This window comes from Cavia porcellus, unplaced genomic scaffold (assembly GCF_034190915.1).
Source record: "Cavia porcellus strain 051 isolate PalLab524CR breed Dunkin Hartley unplaced genomic scaffold, mCavPor4.1 scaffold_6, whole genome shotgun sequence".
Lineage (NCBI taxonomy): Eukaryota > Metazoa > Chordata > Mammalia > Rodentia > Caviidae > Cavia > Cavia porcellus.
Window position 1 is genome coordinate 61885538 of NW_026947489.1, and position 18986 is coordinate 61904523.

The window sequence follows — 18986 nt, forward strand, 5'->3', positions numbered from 1 at the left end:
CTCCCTTTGTAAGGGTGAGCAATAGTTCATGGTGTACCTGGACACCTGCACTGTGTCCACTTTGTGGATTTTGTGACTCATGCTACAGTGCTAACAGGTGTTAGAGAACCCCTTCAGGTCCTTGCTGCTCACTCTTCTGGGGACATATACAGAAGCAGGATTGGTGGATCATGTCTGTCTTTAACTTTCCGAGGAACAGTCATGCTGTTCTTCACAGCACTGAACCTTTAACATCCCCACTTACTTCCCCAGATGCTTGCTGGTGCTTAGTTTTTTCTTACAGTAGTGTCATAGTTTACAGCCAAGTTTCCCCCAAAAGCCTCATACACTTAGAGAGAGGGCTCTTGGAATGCACTCTGATCCCAAGGCACTCTGTTAATCAGTGGGTTCACCCACTGCTGTGTTCCCCAGCTGAGCATGCTGTAGTAAGTGGGGCCTGATTCACTGGGTTTGACCCGGAGGAGTTTAGTCTCCCTCCCCAGTTCTTCCTTTCTTTCTCTACTTCCTTTCCTCCATGACATGAGTCACTTTCTTCCACCAAGCCTTTCGACCATGCCATGTCTGTATTTGAAGCAACCGACAACCATGAACTGAAACTTCTGAAACTGCAAACCAAAATAATACTGTCCTCCTTTAAATTGTTGGTGTGAGATTTTTTTGTCCCAATGAGGAGAAAGTGATTAAAACAGATAGTAATCCTAATAGGTGAGGGTTGGTAAGCAGATTTATCTTTTGACCTTATGAAATGTTATGTCTTGTGTCTAGACGTTCCCCCAAAGCCTCACGCAGTCATGGGGGAGCAGCTTTTTTAGAGGTAGCTGGATCTCACGTGTGTGACTCTAGGATTGATTCATGGTGCAATTCTGCTATTAAGGGCAGTAGAATTAAGGGTGTAAGTGATGCCCACTCAAAGTAACCTGGATAAGGAGAGTTTAAGATCATTCCTCCCAGTGGTCAAGAAACCTCCCAACTTCCTGCTACACCCAACCAGCTCTGCAGGTTTCAGGCCTGCCTGGGCCACGCAGTGAACTTCTCTCAATCCAGGGAACTGGGCGGTCGGAGTCCCAGGAGCTGAGGGCGTAAAAGATGATTTCCAACAGGCCCAGGGGAAGCCTTGGAACAACACTTGAAACAGGGAAATATAGGAAAATGACAAAACGAATGACCAAAATGCAATCTCAAACCTCCCATAGAAGAAAATATATGCCATACACCTAAAATACCTGAAATAATAGCAAATGAAATGAAGAAGCAACTCCAGGAAGCTTTAAAGGAATTCAAACTAGAAATAATCTTCCAAGTAAAAGAAGAAATGATAAAAGTAATGAAAGAGATGCTGAACACATCTAAAGAAGACACAGTTAAAAAATTAGAGGAACAAAACAAAAAGATAGAATCCCTGGATGAACAATATAAGAAACAGAATACACGAAGCAGATTCAAAGAGATATACAGGAAATCAAAAATTTCATTGAAAGTTGTCAAAACCGCCTCAACCAAAGTGAAGATAGAATTTCAGACCTCGAAGGCAAGATTGCAGCTAGTGAGCAGGAAAGGAAAGATCTTTTTAAAAAGTAGCCTGGATAAGATACAAGGGATAGTAAGAGCTGTGGCCACCGCTTGCTTCCTATAATACCTTCTGCCCGCCATATACTATTCCTCCTCTGTGATACCTGTCTGCGATGCGACCCTACCTTAGAGTCAGTCAATTATGAACTAAAATCTCTACAACTTTGAGATAAATAATCCTTTCCTCCCTTAGCTTGTAAGAATTGGGCACAGTGGGCCCTTGGCTTACAAACTCGATTCATTTCTGAGGGCTGTTTGTAGCTCACATTTTCAATTGAAGGCCCAGGCTCCTCTACAGTCTTCAAAGCCTCTCTCCTCCTGCACAGAGGCAGATCTCAGTGTTCTCAGAGAGACATTGTCCCAGGATTCCTCAATTAACCCCCACACAGGAAGAATGCTATAATGTTCCTTCCAGAACACTTTAAGATTTAAATCTTTATCTAAAACCATTTAGAAGCATAAGCAGCTGGCATTTCGGTCATATAAGTTAAAACTAAAATTCTGGTCATAACCTACATTGTCCATAAATCAGGCTGGCTGCATTTTGTCTCAGCAGCAAGAAAAGTAACTAAGACAGAAAGTACCTTATTTGATCCATGCATTTCCATTTTTACTAACAAAGGCCTGTCAGGCTTTTAGAAAATATGTATAAGCTCATGGGATTATGCATTTCTACTTTCATCACAGGAAAAAAGAGCCGGGGAGAAAGAGAAAGATTGAAGTCTGCATATTCTGGAACACTACGGACTTCCTGTGCTCAGTGTGGCTGCCACACCCCGTGGCCAACCAGCTATCTGCTCCACTATAGGGTCACCATGACAACCGTAAATCTAGGCTGCAGCAAAAGCAGCAGGATGTGCTGTTTCTCACTGCTTCCTACCAGAGCCTGGGACGCGGTTGGAGAAGTGAGGAGGTCTGCTTGCTGCCCCTAGACTGAACTGTACTACAAAAGACGCCAAATACCGCCTGTTGCTGTGAACCAAGGCCTGAAGATTTCTCCTTCCATTTAACTCGCTTTTTCTTTTCTAAAGAATGCAAGGCCATTATCTTAACATAACTGCATGCGAGGAAGGCAGGAGGAGTTTAGAGAAAGGAAAACCTTAAACAGTCATGGCATGCTGTCCAGAGCTGCCTTCTGTCAAAGGTAGGTACAGAGTTTCGGGTTTTATTGTGCTGGTGCTGCACACATTTCCAGTCAGCTCGAACACACGCTTGCTTTCTTTACCTGCAAAGTCTGCTGAGTTTGGGAAGATAACATTTTAATTTTATTTTTTAAATTTTCCTTCCAAAGGAAAGCTGTTCAAAGTATATTCCAAGGAACCTAGGGTTCAGCTGGGCAGAGACCACACAGCCAATGTAGTGACATCCATCTCCAAGCTGCCAGGAGCCACCTGACAAACTTCTCTTCTCCTTGTCCTGCATCCAGGCCACTTGTTATACGCTGTGTGGAAACTTACCTGAGAAGGAACAAGACAAGGGAGAACGCTCCCGACTGCCAAGTGCACCCTCTCCCCAGGAGAGAGACGAGCACAGCTCTGCCACCCTGAGACTCCTGCTCTCCCTGCTTTTGCCTTCCAGACCAAAGCAAGTAGTGTGCACCAGAAGGAAGGCCACCTGCACCTGACTTGGGCTTTAGTGACGAGGGTCTCCCACTGCACACCAGGCACCCTCCGGCGCGGAAGGGTTCCCATCACCACCTCTGTGCAGAGAAGTCGGGCACACAGAGGCAGCTTTGCCAATGTACATACTGTGAGGCAGAGCTGGTGGGCAGCAGACCAAGACCAGAGGGCATGTACCCCACACACAGGCCCCACTTCACTTTGGGGAAAGTGGCTTTGTGCGTATCTTTGTCCCTTCGCTGATTTCAGATTTATTTTCTGAGTTCAAACTGTAAATTGCCCCAGGGTGGACAAGGCATGACTCCCTGGACCTCCCTACTAGGAGTCCACCCCAGAGCCTCTCTGTATCTAGCTGCAAAGCCCCTCATGACCCACCTTAAGACACAAAGGACACAGATGAGACACTGGTCCACCCCTCTGCATGTGAGAGAGAGAGAGAGAGAGAGAGAGAAACAAAAAGACCACCTGGCAGGAGAGACAGACCCAGCCTGGCCACTACACACTCACCGTTTACGCAGGCCTCCGTCGGTCCGCAAAGGCCATCCTCTAGCAGGCAGCCTGGGGGGAGACAAGGAGACAGCAGTCAGCGACAGGACAGAGATTGGTGACCCCATCACCCACATGCTGTTGCAAAGGATCCTTGTGGATCCACTTCTTTGAGATGGAGCTGGTTTTTGTTTTGTAGTGCTGTGGATCAGAGTCAGGGTCCTGGGCATCCCGGGCAAGCATGCCATGGAGAGCCACACCAGGTGTAATGCAGCATAGCCCTACGCACACTGGGCCACTCCTGAAGGGAGGCCTCTGCACCACCTTCATCCATACGAGGCGGCAACACCTCTCTGCCTGTGGCCCCAGCCTCTCTGCTCCTCCTGCTCCTCAGGGGCACAGACCCCAGGGCTCCTCCTAGGAAAGGAGCAGGCTCACAGCATCAGGACAGACAAGGACCTCCAGGAGCCCTCATGTACCACAAACCAGCATCAGCACATAACACCGGGAAGGACAAGGACAGAGCACCTGGGGAACAAGAGGTGACCATGGCCACCAATGGGGAAGAAAGAAGTCAGCAGGGCCTAGGAAGGAGGAAAGGAACATGAAGTCAGACAGGAGACAGAAGAGGAGACAGCCACCCTTGGAGAGGGCACAGAACACTGGCTCCTCACTCTGGGGTTCCATCCTCCAGAAAGGAGGCCTGGGAACCCCACATTGGACTGGAATAGGAGCAGGCTGGGGAGGCCACATGTGCTCTGTGCAGCACTCACCTTGGACACAGACAAAGGACACAAGACACCCCCACTCTGCATAAGGAGCCAGGAACTAGGGTGAGGCCAATGTCCTAGGGCCAACACTATAATCACATTCACCCCAGGGCCACCAAAATCCGGTATGTTTGGAACACACAGTGCCTTTCAACACCCTGAGGATGTGTCCTTGCCAAAGCCTCATTCTTTACTCCTGTTCCTTCAACTGACAGACTCCTACACATCCACCAAGAACCACACAGAAAGTCGGAGTCCCCGGCTGGCCTGCTGGTTACTCTGTCCAAGTATCAGACAGGACTTTCCACACTGCACTGGGGCTGTTGTCCCAGGACACACTCTCCCCCTTGACTATGGGGACTCCATTCTTTTGTGCCTCTCCAGGCTGGGCTCCAGTGTAAGTGAAAGAACGGGAACCCAGTAATTAGGAGATAGCTGACAACTACAAAGGGATCCACCTTCGGAGAAATTTCAAAGTGGAACTGTTAACTTCTTGCCCTAAAATCCTCAGAGCTAGAGCATTCGACTACATCAAACATAATCAGTTTGAACATGGCCCAAAACCACGATCCACAAGGACCCAAACATAAACGTCACACAGGAAACAAGGTCAGAGGCACCGCAAATCCACATCAGCAGCCTCCTGAACTTACAGCATTTCGAGCCCCCCAGAGGGAAGGGCAGCAGTTCCAGGGGCACCTCCACCTACAAGGAGCCCAGGTCCATGCCCAGTCAAGGGCTGCACTGCCGGCCCTGTGCCCACCCCCTGCTCACCCCATGCCCACTGGAGCCTGCACCCAACACCAGCAGCCTATTTTTTCCAGAGAGAATTGCACACACTCGCAGACAGCCACGTTCTTCCAGCACATCTGCATGTGTGGCTCCCCTGGAGCTCACAGCTCCTTAGTCCGCCTGGCCTGCCCCGCACTCCCCGTCATCTGCATCCACAGGTGTGGAGCAGTAGGGTGTGAGGGAAGGTGGCAGGTGGCAGTGGCAAAGCATCCTCAGGGTTGCCCTTCAGCAGACATGAAGGTGCGGGTTTGCAGGACATGGTGCCAGACTGGTCCCCGCAAAGGCAGTGACCCAAGGTCACTGCATGAAATCAGCCCTGCTGGGCCATCGCTGGGTGCCCCTGTATGACCTCCCTGCAGGGCAATGGCCTGGCTCTGGGGCATCTTCTGAAGGCTTGATCTTAGCTGGTGAGATGGCAAGAAGGAGCCCCAGGAGATGAGACCTGGCTGAAGAGGAGAGACCAGATATATCCTGAAGGGCATGCTGGTCCCTGGCCTCCTCTGCCCTCACTCTTGCTGTCTGTCCCTGGCTACCACTTCCTGTGCCACACACTCCCTGGCCCTGGTGCTCAGTATCACCTCAGTCCTAGAGTAATGGAGTAAGATCGTAGAGGGAAAACAATGGGCCATGAGCCGAAATAAACCTTTCTCTGGTTTTTTTCAGGTGCTATGCCACCACAATGGGGAGCAGACTGGCACAGAAGCCTACAGGGATGCTAAGCAGTGGGGACTCAGCCACCCACCAGGCCACCTGCCTCTCTTCACGGCCTGGGAGGGCAGAAGCTGGATGGCACTGCAGGAAGGATAGAACAGAAAGTGCCCAAGGTGTGACCACATTGGAAATTTTAGTTGAGTCTTGGTACTGCAGGATCTTTGCATGTCTTGTCATGGTAATGGTCATAGGCCCCAGTACACACAATCATAATATGTGCCCAGCACTCACAGGGACACTGGGACCCTGCAGACACATGGTCCAGGCAGTGACTCACACTCAGAGTTGGTATCTGGCCCAGGAAACAGCAGGTGACTGAACTCTGCTAGAAAGGAACAAGACAAAAGCCTGTTTAGTGCTTCCAGGCTCTGCCTTGATCAATGAACCAGGTCCCAACTTTAGGGCAATTGTCACCAGTGCTGACCTATCAGGGTCTCCCAGGGCCAGCAGCCCCATACTCCCGGGAGGCAAAGTGGCAGCAATATTGCAAGGGATTTATTGCCAGAGCTGCAGGCATGATGCACATTTTACCCTGGCACTCGATATGCTAACCTGATTTATGTGTGTTGTTATTTGCTCTAAAAATAAGGAAGAGATATTTCACTGTGAATATCAGCCACCAGCTAAGAGTAATTATGACCATAAATCAGAGCAAAAAGACACATTGCCAGCAGACACAGGTCTCCTGCTCCACAGCCTGTGACATCCTCCTGAAGGAGCTCCGGCCCCAGTCTACCCAGTACACCACCACCTGCTCCTGCCCACGGGCAACTTGGTGTGGTCCACACCTACACCAGATGATGGGCCATGGCCAAGCAGGCAAATTCATGGGGAAACTGACAGTGGCCAGCCTGCCTTTAACATGCATCACTTGACCTTCAAAACCCAGCGTATCTCAAGTTAGCGCACTGCCCACCTTCTCAGGAAACACATGCAAACTCCAAAAGTCTCCTCCAGCCTCAGTACACCCTGAGCACACATGCACACACATCACACCCTGCAGAGACACACATGACACTCACGCTCCACACGTATACCCACATCTCATGCACACACACACACACACACTGGACTTCGGAGTTCTAATCCTCTTCCCTTTTGTTTCCTCGGTAAGTGAAGCAGTATTTGCCACCATCCACAAGCCTCATTTTTGTTTGCAAAATAAAAATGGATCCAGTTCTGAAGGGAGCCAAACCAACTGCTTCTCTCCTCTGTCTCTCACAGGGGACTCTTCAGAGGTGTCTCATAGGAAAGCGTCAGTGTGAAGAGTTATAGCCCCTACACTAGCCAAAGCTCTGCCCTCCCCTCCCCTGCCTGACCCCCATCACTCTACTCAGCTCTCTTTCTCTCCATTCTTGGGCCTCCTGGCCTTCCCGGACCATCTTCTGCCTATGTAGGAGGAACTGAATGATTGCCCTCCAGCCACCTGTCATGGAGAAAGCCCTGAGACGAATGCAGACACAAACGAAAGGACACGAGTGATTTTGCTACCTAATGACATAAGAAAAGATCGTGTAAAAACTAATTTTATTGCCAAAAAATATTTCCCTCTCAGCCAGACTACATGGACAGCAGTGATGGTTTTGGACGCCTACAGAGCACGTGGAAGATGTTTCCACGCCAAGAGCATTCTCACCAAAGTCTCAAAACTGGAGCTGATAATGACTTGAAACCCAGATTGATTCAGTATTGTAGCCAAGACATCTATGACAAAAATCCATCTGGCATGTGGACCATGTGGCATATGCTAATCGAAGTCTATTATTGTTTTTCCAATGGCAATTGTCCACAAATTACAATGCGTCTGATACACTGATTTAGTATGAGACAGTTTCTCCTCATCCACGTCTCCACGTGGTATGCAGCCACACCTCGTAACAACTCCTCCCTGTCCCAACCAAGTGCCACTCCCACCTGTGGTCGGACCTGGCTTTGACTGTGCACGTGTCCTGAATTCTCTCTGGTCTGGCCATGCCCTGCAGCACACTCCACCAGCACCCAGAACAGACTCAGAGGTCAGCTGCACCCTCAGTCAGAGGCTGGCACATGGTGGAGCCACACTTAGGGCCCGTGTTCCCAGAGCACACGTTCCTCACTGTCCTAGAGAAGAGGTTGTGCACCTTTCCACACGTGTGTCACATGAATGTTCATTCACAGGTCATACTTGAGAGTCACAGCAGGGGTAGACTGCAGACATGTTCCTTCAGTCGAGTTCTTCCCCTGTCTGCAACCCGTGGGCCTCATGACCACCTGTAGCCCCTCGTCCTGTGTGATGTGAGAAGGAAACCAGGTGGCTTCAGTGCCTCTGTCCGGCAGGTGGTAGCACATGTGAGCGCTACAGGGGGTGTCTCCCTTCTCCCAGTGCACACCCTGTCTTGTGGGAGGACCCGCTTGGCTTCTATACGATGCCGCTGGGGTTGGCCCCACACCCTGCTTCCCCTTCCCTCTCCTGGCAGCAGACTCTCCCTGAGCACCCACAGAGGAGGGAAGGGTGTGGGTAGGAACATGTCTCACCTGCGGGTTCACCCATTCTGCCCCTGGAGTGGCCAGCTTTAGGTAGCCTTCACAGCAGGCTCTGCAAACACGAGAATCCACGCAGGAGCAGGGCCCTGCTGGGTGTGGACATTGCTTTTCTCTTCAAGTTTGGTCTTAATTCAATATACATTTCCCTTGGTATCTGTTAACCTTCAAAGGATGTTTTCCTGTCTCGTGTGGACATGAGTAACACATCTATGTGGAGCACCTGATGCAGGAGTCACAGGGGAGCCAGCAGTTCTGTCCCGTGGCATTGAGGTTTCCCCACCAGGTGGATGGCAGGCTCCTCTCATGAATGTGTGTGGTGGGGGGGGGCAGCCTGGACACCTCTGTGATAGTCAGAGTTACCCCTCACCTTCAGATCCTCAGCCCCCGCCTGTAAAGCTCCTATAAACCTTCCCAGCTTCTGTCCCCTCTTCTTGTCCCCTTCCCAAGGCTAGGGTTCCAACCTGCCTGCCCGCCTCCAAGCAGTGGGTACTTCCTAGCTCAGGCAGTGAGCAGATGCTCGGTGAACTAGATAACTTGAGGCCCAAGGAAATGGTCTCTAAAGTGACATGGGTGAATGGGAGGTCCCTGGGGACTCCCAGGGCTGAAGAATGACGATTCTGGGCCCCTATGTCACCACCCATTGGCCCAATGAGCCTTACTCCTGACAGAGTACTCAAAGCCCACAGTTAACAGCTCTGGGCATTCTTTCTGCCTCCCTCATTGGGTGATGGTGACTGCAACAAGGCAGGGTCCCCCCAGCCTGGTCTCAGAGTCCCAGGGGCTGACGTCATGGCAGCAAGAGGGTCTTGGCTGGGCCTGAAGCCTGTGACAACAGGTGTCCAGTCTGGGAGCTAGCGAGGAGGAGACTGAGAAGCTCTGGGACAGGATAACAGAGGCCATGGCCAACTGGCTCTATCCTTGATAGCCCCAGGGCACAAGAGGCATCTTGAATCGCTGGCTGAGCATTTCAAAGGCTGAAACACACAGCTTTTGGGAGCTGGCATGTGACAGCATGAACCATCTGTGAGGCCGCCGTGCCCTATGTGGCACCCAGCCACATATCTCCTCTGAAACTCCAGCCCCTGGACCCCTCCCTTCCTGTCCCTGGGCACCTGGTCATGACCAGGGTCTCAGGGACACTGAGGAGCTTCGATGCCCAAGAAGCAAGTCTTTTGGGAAATGCCCTGTACCTGGGCTTGCTGGCACAAGAATGGATGGCACCGTCAAGCACCCTGATCTTGTGCTACAAGACCTTGGCTCCTGTAAAAGGAACACACAACTCACAACCTGAAAAACCGGGCTCGAGGAGAACAGCACTAGCCTGACCTGTCCTCCTCTGCCTCAGCACCCCTGGACCCACCAGGCCTCACTCCAGGGCCACCTGCAGGGACACAGTGGCCACAGTTCCCCACTGCACACAGCCTGTGCCACTCACTGCCCTACTTTGCCAGCCACTGTGGCAGAAGCAGCTCTGCTGAGTCCCCCTGTCCCCTATAAACCACAGAGCAGTTGCCCCCCGCCCGGACTCCTCTGGTGACCATGCATCATTTCAGCATCCCTCTTGGGAAATTTAAATTATTTTGCCACCATCACAGTGGAACACAGTGTCTCTCAAATTTTGAAGGAACCAACTGGAGACCTGTTAAATACGTACTGGAACCCTCGGCCTGGGAGGACCTGACGCCCCGCATTTCCAGTGAGCTTTCAGTGAGCCCAGCCTGGCCTCCACACATCACCCTGAGAAGCAAGCACAGAGAGCACAGAAGTAATGTTTAACTTACAGCCTTACATTTAAACTGGGATCCAGGCACATTATTCAAGATTGAACCATAAAGTAAATTTAACAAACTTTAATATTTACTCTCTGGATCCAAATTCTTTTTTTTTTTAATGTAGAAAAGCAATTTATTCCATTATAAGCACTTACACAGTTAGTCATGGAGAGTAACAGGCCTGCTGGTGAAACAGGTCACCTGAAATAGAGATGGTATCAAACTAGTGGTCAAGGACTAATTTACTCCTTTAAAAAAAAAAAAAAAAAGCAACTCTTATCAAGGATTAATTTAATTTTAAAAACAAATACAAGCTATCATATCACCCTTCTCAACTTGACAGTCCACCTGAGGCATAACTGTCAGGTAAAAACATACATCTTTACAACTTGGTGGTCCCAAGTTAAAACAACATAAAACCAACAAAAACCATTTCACAGAAAGGAAAGGAATAATATGAAAACAGCTCAAGAAATACACTAACAAGCAAAAATATATGGGAAAAAAGGAACATGTAGCTTTGACTTAACTGAAGAAACCAAGAGGAGACTGGTCTACATAAGAAAATATGCATCCTGGAAAGTCAGGTATGACTTAGAATATGAATCTATGACTTGATTCTCCCCTAATTCCTGAATAAAAATGACGTCCTGCAGTACTTATACTTCATGGCTCAGACACCTACCCTCACTTGGCTCTATTCCTTATTCACTCTAACCTTTACTGAAACAAGTCTGAAAAACTTGGGGATATAGCTTTAAAAGAAAAATAACCACACATTATATTCCCCTTTTCAAAGCTACTTTAGACCTGGGTTTGTTGCTAGAAAATTCCTAAAGAAAATTTAAATAAGTTTGTGGCTTTGCTGAATCAAGTACCCCAGTTAATATTTAGAAAACACCCACTTTTGGGGCTAATAGTATTATTGGTGGTATCTATTATGGAGGGATAGCTGAATAAAGTCTGTATGTCTCAAAACCAGTGTTAAATCAATCTCAGGGTTGAGAGGAAAAAAGGGGAGTCTAAAATCATGAGTGCAGAAATATCTAGGATCCTTGTCCTTCTGGATCCACACTTCCTTCAGGGTCTTCATCATTATAAATGTTCTCTGCCATCTGCCACACTTGCATGATATTGTCTTCTGATAGAGAACAAATCACCCAAGGTTCATTGGGATTCCAAGAAAAATCAGATATCTTAGCAGTGTGACCACCATGAATAAACAACAATTCAGGTGGTCCATCTTCTGCATCTTCTGGAGACTGCTCTTCTCCAATTTTACTTAAATCCCAGACATTCAGTTTGCGATCAGTACCACTGGAAGCCAGGATAGTCTCACTGTGAGGTGACCACTGAACCTGAAATATTTCATCCTTATGTGATTCAAAGGAATGCAACTTAAGTTTCAGATTTCTTAGATCCCACAAAGCAACAGTCTTGTCAGCTGACCCTGTGGCAAGAATGAATTCACTGTAAGGATTGAAAGACAGGCAGTTCACTTCTGCAGTGTGAGCATCAACTGAATGGCTTGGTTTGGAAGTGTTGTTTGATCGAGTATCCCAAATCATAAGTTTCTGGTCATCAGCAACTGACCCAAACAGAGACTCATGGAGCAGATGCCAGGAAACATCTTCTACTACTGCTGTATGCCCTGTAAAGATGGTCTTCGCATCCACCACTTTTCCTTCCTTTGGAACAGCACTGATGTCCCATAGGCAGATGGTATGGTCATCTGAAGCACTCAGTAAGTGCCCACTAAGATTTGGGTTCCAAGAAAGCCCGTAGCCTTCTTTCTGATGTCCACGGAGACGCAAGTCTGGGTTGCACTCTCCAGAGGGGTCTGGTTTAGAAGGATGCTTTGTATAGTCAAAAACAAGAACATCACTGGATGGAGTCTTTGTGGCAATAATGCAAGGGTTCTGGGGCATATAACGGGCCCTGTTTACTTCTCCTTCGTGGTTGATCTTGATTTCTATTTCAATCTTTCCACTAACAGAGCCAAAACCTCCAAATTCTCCTTTCTCACTGTCGTAGTGTGATGCATCAAACTGGGCATCATCATTAGGGAGCTGTACGCTGGCTATCACAAGGTGGTTTTGTTCATCTGATGTGTGTGTCCCCAGGACAAGTCGATGAATACTGAAATCCTTCCCTTCTGGTCTGGTTACATCTGGAAGCCACTGTGCTGTTAGGCTGGGCCACTCAGAGCATGGGTCATCACCAAATCATAAAGAAAAGGCGTGTTCTTTTTCCATATCTTGTACTCCTCGTTGATCACACGTTCTTCCACTGCGTCGTCAAAGGCTGCTTCCTTGTCAGCCATGGCGGCAGGAAAGCCGGGAGGACCCCGAGGCCGAGCGACGCGGGAGGGGCAGGGAGGCTGCGGGCTCTGGATCCAAATTCTTTACAAACCTTAGTAACAAATGACATGCCTTACTCAAATTATTTTAATTATTTAAATTATGTGGGATAGGAGAACCAGCAGCAGCTCCTGAGAGCCACACCATGTTGGAACTTAGGACACTGGGAAGCCAAGCAAGCACCTCCCCTCTCCAGCAAGCGGTGGCAGTGTGTCAGACTGCAGCCCTTCCAGGGGGAGAACCAGCAGTGTCTCCTGAGATCCACGCCACGTTGGAACTTAGGACACTGGGAAGCCAAGCAAGCACCTCCCCTCTCCAGCAAGCGGTGGCAGTGTGTCAGACTGCAGCCCTTCCAGGGGGAGAACCAGCAGTGTCTCCTGAGATCCACGCCACGTTGGAACTTAGGACACTGGGAAGCCAAGCAAGCACCTCCCCTCTCCAGCAAGCGGTGGCAGTGTGTCAGACTGCAGCCCTTCCAGGGGGAGAACCAGCAGTGTCTCCTGAGATCCATGCCATGTTGGAACTTAGGACACTGGGAAGCCAAGCAAGCACCTCCCCTCTCCAGCAAGCGGTGGCAGTGTGTCAGACTGCAGCCCTTCCAGGGGGAGAACCAGCAGTGTCTCCTGAGATCCACGCCATGTTGGAACTTAGGACACTGGGAAGCCAAGCAAGCACCTCCCCTCCCTGGTAAGCGGTGGTGGTCTGGCAAACTACAGCCCTTCCAGGGGGAGAACCAGCAGCAACTCTTGAGATCCACACCATGTTGGAACTTAGAATGATATGAAACCAAACAACCAGCCCGCCTCCTTGCTAAGCAATAGTGAACCTACTGATGCTGATGCACGGCCTAGAGCCAAATTCCCATTCCCCTATCTCCCTCCTCCCCCCCCCGCCCCCACCACCCATTAGCAAATGGGACCAGAAATCTGAGCATCTCCTGGGAGGTTGACATAGCAAATAAGGGGACTTCTTTCTACCATCTCTTTGAAGGCAAATATTTTTATTACTGTTTTGCTCTTTTTTGATTAATGGTACTGCTCTATTCAATATTCTGTTTTAATGTTCTATAATGTTCTATAGTGTTCTATATTTCATCTCATTTTGATATACATGACTGAAAGATCAACTATTATAAAGATAACAAAATATACTGTGATACCTATTACTGTTATCCCAGTAACCTTCTGTGAAGTTCTGTACCAATTTCACTGTACGATCTAATTTGGCTTTATTCTGTGTTGTTCTGTTATATACTTTCAAAATAAAATTTTAAAAATTATGTGGGATAAATAATATATCACCTAATTTTTATAACTCTATTAGGTCTCAACCTCTTGCCCACCTAAATCTCCAGAAGGATGTAGTGCCAGTCCTTCTCTGGCATCTTACTGTGGCAATCCCTACAGCAGAATGGGTAATCTGAAAGAAGATAGTGAGTGTGGTCAGTAACTACTTTTCAGACAAAAAAAAAATGGCAGTGTATAAAACTGCTTGTTATGGATTAAGTCCTGGTGGTCAATTTAATGCCAGCTGGATTACATCAGCATGGCACTGAGCTTAGATGGTCCAGCTGAGGAAAGCTGCCAGCATAAATAGAGACATGGAGAAGGGAGGCATTGAGGTGTTGTGGGTTCTCCTAAGAGTTGCTCTTTGAGCTTTGAGCCGTTGGTTCTCCTGGAGAAGCTTTGGTCCTCACACTGAGCATTGTTTCCTGGCTCTGGAGGGGAAGACGTATGCCGCTTCATCTGCACAATGAACTAGTCACGCTGGCTTCCTGGCATGTACCTGACTGTGCTTGTTGTCAGAGGAGCTCGGAGCCTCTGTGTCACTGAGAATGGCTGTGGTACCTTTCAGGACAGCCCTGGTCTTTGTTGTGAGTGTGACTTCTCGGCTCCAGCGTAGAACCCTCATCCCACCACAGCTCCTTCACCCTGCTGGCATAGTCTTTCTGGCCTCCACTCCTGACCTTTGGGCCTTCGCAGCACGGATCCATAAGAAACTGGTGTGAGTCCTTCTTGTGGGCTCTGGACCTCCAGTTAGACTCATGGGAGGCATTGTCATGGGCTCTGCGTGGGACATTGCTGTGGGATTCAGGCCCTTGACTAAATATTCTATGTTTTTGGTGTTACAGACAGATTTCCTGCATTTTCTTGTTAACTCCGGATGACCATTATAAAAATAATATTATGAACTCCATGTCCTGATTCGAATTGTTCTCTGCACAACCCCTGAATACAACACTACCCTCATTTCTCCTTTCCAGCACTAAGGTAAGTCTGCCTCCCTGCTTCATTACTTTTCTGTGTCACTGTAAAAGTGAGTTTTATACACCTTTGAAAAATAAATAAATAAATAAATAAATAAGGTTCAGTTTTAAGACCGGATGTATAAATACACACTGCAATTTAATTAGGATGAAAGAGGTAAAAACTCTTCCTTAGGCTGATGTTTAGAATTCGTACATTTGCAGGTCAAAAATGAGTCAACAGGTTTGTTTTGATAATTCACTGGTTTTGTTTTTAAGGATAAGAATGTTTCTATCTGCTCTCTCTGAGCCCTGCCCACATATAACCGCCAGTGAGAGATATCTTCAATGCCAGAAGGAAAAGCCAACTTAGATCAAATGTTTTGCTTTCTCCTGTAACATGGGTCTTTGCAATGATGGCAGCTGGATAGAAGAGATTTCACCAGAGGATGAGGACAGATGCAAGAAGCTGGTCTGGATAAATTTAAAAGGCAATTTGTTTTATCCTCCTGTTAAAAGTTACTACACTTCTGGTGTGTCCAGTGTTCCCTCCTGTCCACTCAGGATATAAATTCACTTACTCTCTACTACAGTAAAAGTCCACCCCAGTACTTATCAATGCTCAACAGATGATACAGTTTGGCAATGTAAAGATGTGGTGCTGAGTTAATAAGTGTTACTCAGGAAGGGTTTAGCATAAATACATTTGAAATGCATGAGTTGAAATTAAAGTTCTCTACAGGGCTTCTCGGAATCTGCAGCTCACCCTCTGAAAGAAAGTGACAGTGTTTGCCAAACCCTTTGACCATACAAACTTATCTCATGGCCTCTCATCAGGGTAAGGAAAACTAGACAAGAGAACTACAGTAAGAAAGAGATGACTGTGACCCCCCCCCCCAAGTTTCTACCTGGAGGTCTTATTAAACTCATCTGGGGCAGGGCCAGAGGATGTGCACCTCTAACACATGGAGGCCTGGGGGCCCTTCCCTCCACATAGCCTGGCAGGGAGAAGTCCTCTTGCCAAGTCCACCTAGATCCTTCACATCCTCAGAACTGACAGGGAGATTAGATACCAAAGATTCAGCAAGTCCTCCTATGCTGAGAATTTTATCACCCTTGTGAAATCTGGGATATTTTTGTTCTGCTGTTTAATTTTTATGAACCATTGTATCTTGGTGCCTGCCTATGTACAGAACAACCCAACTGCTGAGCCCACGTGGGGGAAGTACTAGCTGATCTCTCCCTGAAAGGAACTCTTTATAAACTCTTATGTTTCTGTGTAAGTTGGTCTCAAAGCCCTTCTTGCCCCAAGTCCCAGCCTATTTTTTTTTAATTTTTTTAAATTTATTTAAGGAGAAAAAAAAAACAGAAAAAGGGTACAAGTAGTACAAAATTTAAAAAATAAACAGTAATAAATCATTAGTTAATAGATTACATATTCTCATCTTAGAAACAGTTGTTCAAGTTACAAAATTGAAGCATATAAAGTGGACTTTCAAACAATGAGAGTGCCAACAGTTTTGTTCAATGATCCAAAAAAACTCGGTAATATGGTTATCTGTCTTATACACTTAAACATACATGCAGTTAATACCTTTAGAGCACTTTCTTTTCTTTTGTACAATGACACACATTTTGGGTTTTATTACTCCCCCATTCTTATTACTTTTTTTGAAGAGTAAAACCAAATGTGACATATCAGAACAGAGTCAGTCAAATCAAAAGGATGGACATAATAGATAATGTAAAAACAAAATACAAGGTGATCAACAATGGTTACCATACTGTCTCATGCTATTTTAAGAAGAATTGCCAGTTATAATAAAATTGAACCAAACAGTAAAGGATAAAACCAAAGCATTGTAGACATTACAGGCAAGTCCCAGCCTATTATACAGGGCCTGCTCAGTGTCCTGGCTAGGACAGAACCTCTATCCTCCTCACCATATGAACCCCCCCCCAACCAGGATGGGACAGCATGCCTCCAGCTGAACAATCCTGCAGACACCTCAGATCCCCCCACATCCCAGGCCAGGGAGGCAGAAACCCAGATTTGTCAGCAACACTGGGCTCTTGCCTCCAAAACACATGAAAAGGAGGAATAATATGGGGGCCCTGGCCACATGGGTCTCCTGGATCTGACACACAACTGTGGGCTTTGGAGAGAGACGACAGCAGGTATGGGGTGGGAGCAGGCATCATCATGTGGCCCCGGAGGACATTGCATTGCCACCCCCAGGCTGTCCACAGCCACAGAGAAATCTCTCATTACCAAGACAGTGTCTGTGTTCAGACAGCTGGGAGATTTTCAGGGACTTACTGTGTGGGAGATACCTGTATCCGATGGCAGCTCTCAGTGCCAGTCCTTCCACTGCCAGGCACTACACAGAGTGCAGCTTCTCTGCCTTCCAAAAGACAATGAATCTCAGCCCCAGCCCGGGGCTGCACATACAGCCTGCTTCCACAGACCCACTTCCATTCTTCCTTCCTCCCAACAGCCCTCAGTGCCTGCATTTGGCTTATCTTAATTTAAGTGTCTTCAGTCCCAGCACCTGACCTGGTTTCCAGCCTCTTCACCAAGCCAGTCTGGCCCTGAAGCTGCCCATGTGTTAGGACGAGGCACATTTGTGAGCACTAAACACAAAACTTCACAAGTGGCAAAGCCACTGTGGACTAAAACAGCCCCCTCCTTGTTTTCACTGCTCCCATTGGGGAGCGCAATTCCATCCTGTTCCCTGGAGGTTAGCAAGGGAATGGGTCAGCACTTGTGAGGCTTTGGAACACCAGCGCCCACCATAAGCCCTGGCCTGGCCCCAGTGCTGCAGCCGGGCTCTTTGTAAATGAAGTAGCATCAGAAGTAGCCATGCCCACTGGCCAACATGGGCACTTACCTATGGCTGTAATAATACCACCTGTCATCCCACACTCAGACAACTTCCCTGCTAGGGTTTTGGTTTTTGATCTTTTTTTATTTTTTTTTTTTTGGATATTTAGGGATTGTAATGTATATGCATTTTCATAACCTGGCCTTTTATGGAACACACTGTAAACATTTTTCTGTCTTAATATTTGTCACCATTGGGGGCTGGGGATTTAGCTTAGCGGCATAAGCGCCTGCCTTGCAAGCAGGCAGTGGTGAGTTCGATCCCTGGTACCGATAAAAAGGAAAAAGACCAAAAAAAAAAAATATTTGTCACCATCATTATTTTTAATCATTGCTTAATAATTGTGCCTACAAAACCAGTTCAAGCCAGAGCCCTAGGAAAAAAGCATCTCAGTCAGACTATGCACTGCGGGACTCTGAGGAAAAGCCTGCACCAGGCCACATCGCCATGGCAAGGGAGACCCCAACAAGCCCAGGGCAAGATGTCCTCATACGCCTTCTTTGTGCCCACCTGCTTGCAAGAGCACCTGACTTCTCAGTCAACCTTGTCGAGTTCTCCAAGAAGTGCTCAGAGAGATGGAAGACCATGGCTGCCAAGGAAAAGTCGAAGTTTGAAGATATGGCAGAGAGTGATAAAGTTCTCCATGACAGGGAGATGAAAATCATGTTCCTCCCAAGGGTGGTGATAAGAGAGGAAAGAAGAAAGATTGTAACGCTCCTGAAAGACCACCATCTGCCTTCTTCCTGTTTCACTCTGAACATCGCCCAAAAATCAAAAGTGAACACCCAGGCCTGTCCATTGGAGATACTGCAAAAAAACTGGGTGGAATGCGGTCTGAGGCGTCAGCCAAAGATAAACAACCATATGAACAAAAAGCAGCCAAATTAAGGAGAAACAGGAAAAGGATATTGCAGTACACCAGGCCAAGGGTCCTGGTAGGCCCCAGGCTCAAAGAAGGAGGATGAACCAGAAGAGGAGGAGGAGGAGGAGGAGGAGCAAGAGAAAGAAAAGGAAGAGGGGGGAAGAAGATGAAGATGAAGAGCAGGTGGCTGCCCTGTAATGGCTGTGGAGTCTGTGTGCTCAGGCAATTGTTCTGCTCAGAATGTGAATTCAAGTGCCGCTCAACCCTAGCTTCAGTTTAAAAACTGCACAGATTTTAGTGCAGCTGATAAAATTCTTTGCAGAAAAAATACTTTTTTAAAAATACTCAGGCTATAGCTTTTTGAGGGCTACTACAGTTAGATTTTAAAGCTT

At 47.7% G+C, this 18986-nt stretch overlaps 1 protein-coding gene and 2 pseudogenes across 5 annotated transcripts in view; 1 reads left to right on the forward strand and 2 right to left on the reverse strand.

Annotated features, from left to right (window-relative positions):
* The window catches only part of Ptprn2 (protein tyrosine phosphatase receptor type N2), a 542085-nt gene that overhangs the window by 473958 nt on the left and 49141 nt on the right, over positions 1-18986 (reverse strand). For 3 of the 5 annotated variants that reach the window (XM_063250851.1, XM_063250852.1, XM_063250847.1), the window contains exon 2: positions 3696-3746. The exons of 1 other annotated variant lie outside the window; for it this stretch is intronic. In XM_063250851.1, coding sequence (XP_063106921.1) covers positions 3696-3746 — 51 coding nt within the window. Of the gene's footprint in view, positions 1-3695; positions 3747-10124; positions 10177-18986 lie in introns of those variants that run through there. One more of the 5 variants, XM_063250849.1, reaches the window with a different exon arrangement.
* LOC100716364 (histone-binding protein RBBP4-like) lies at positions 10517-12649 on the reverse strand (annotated as a pseudogene).
* On the forward strand, positions 15248-18792 carry LOC106027626 (high mobility group protein B2-like; annotated as a pseudogene).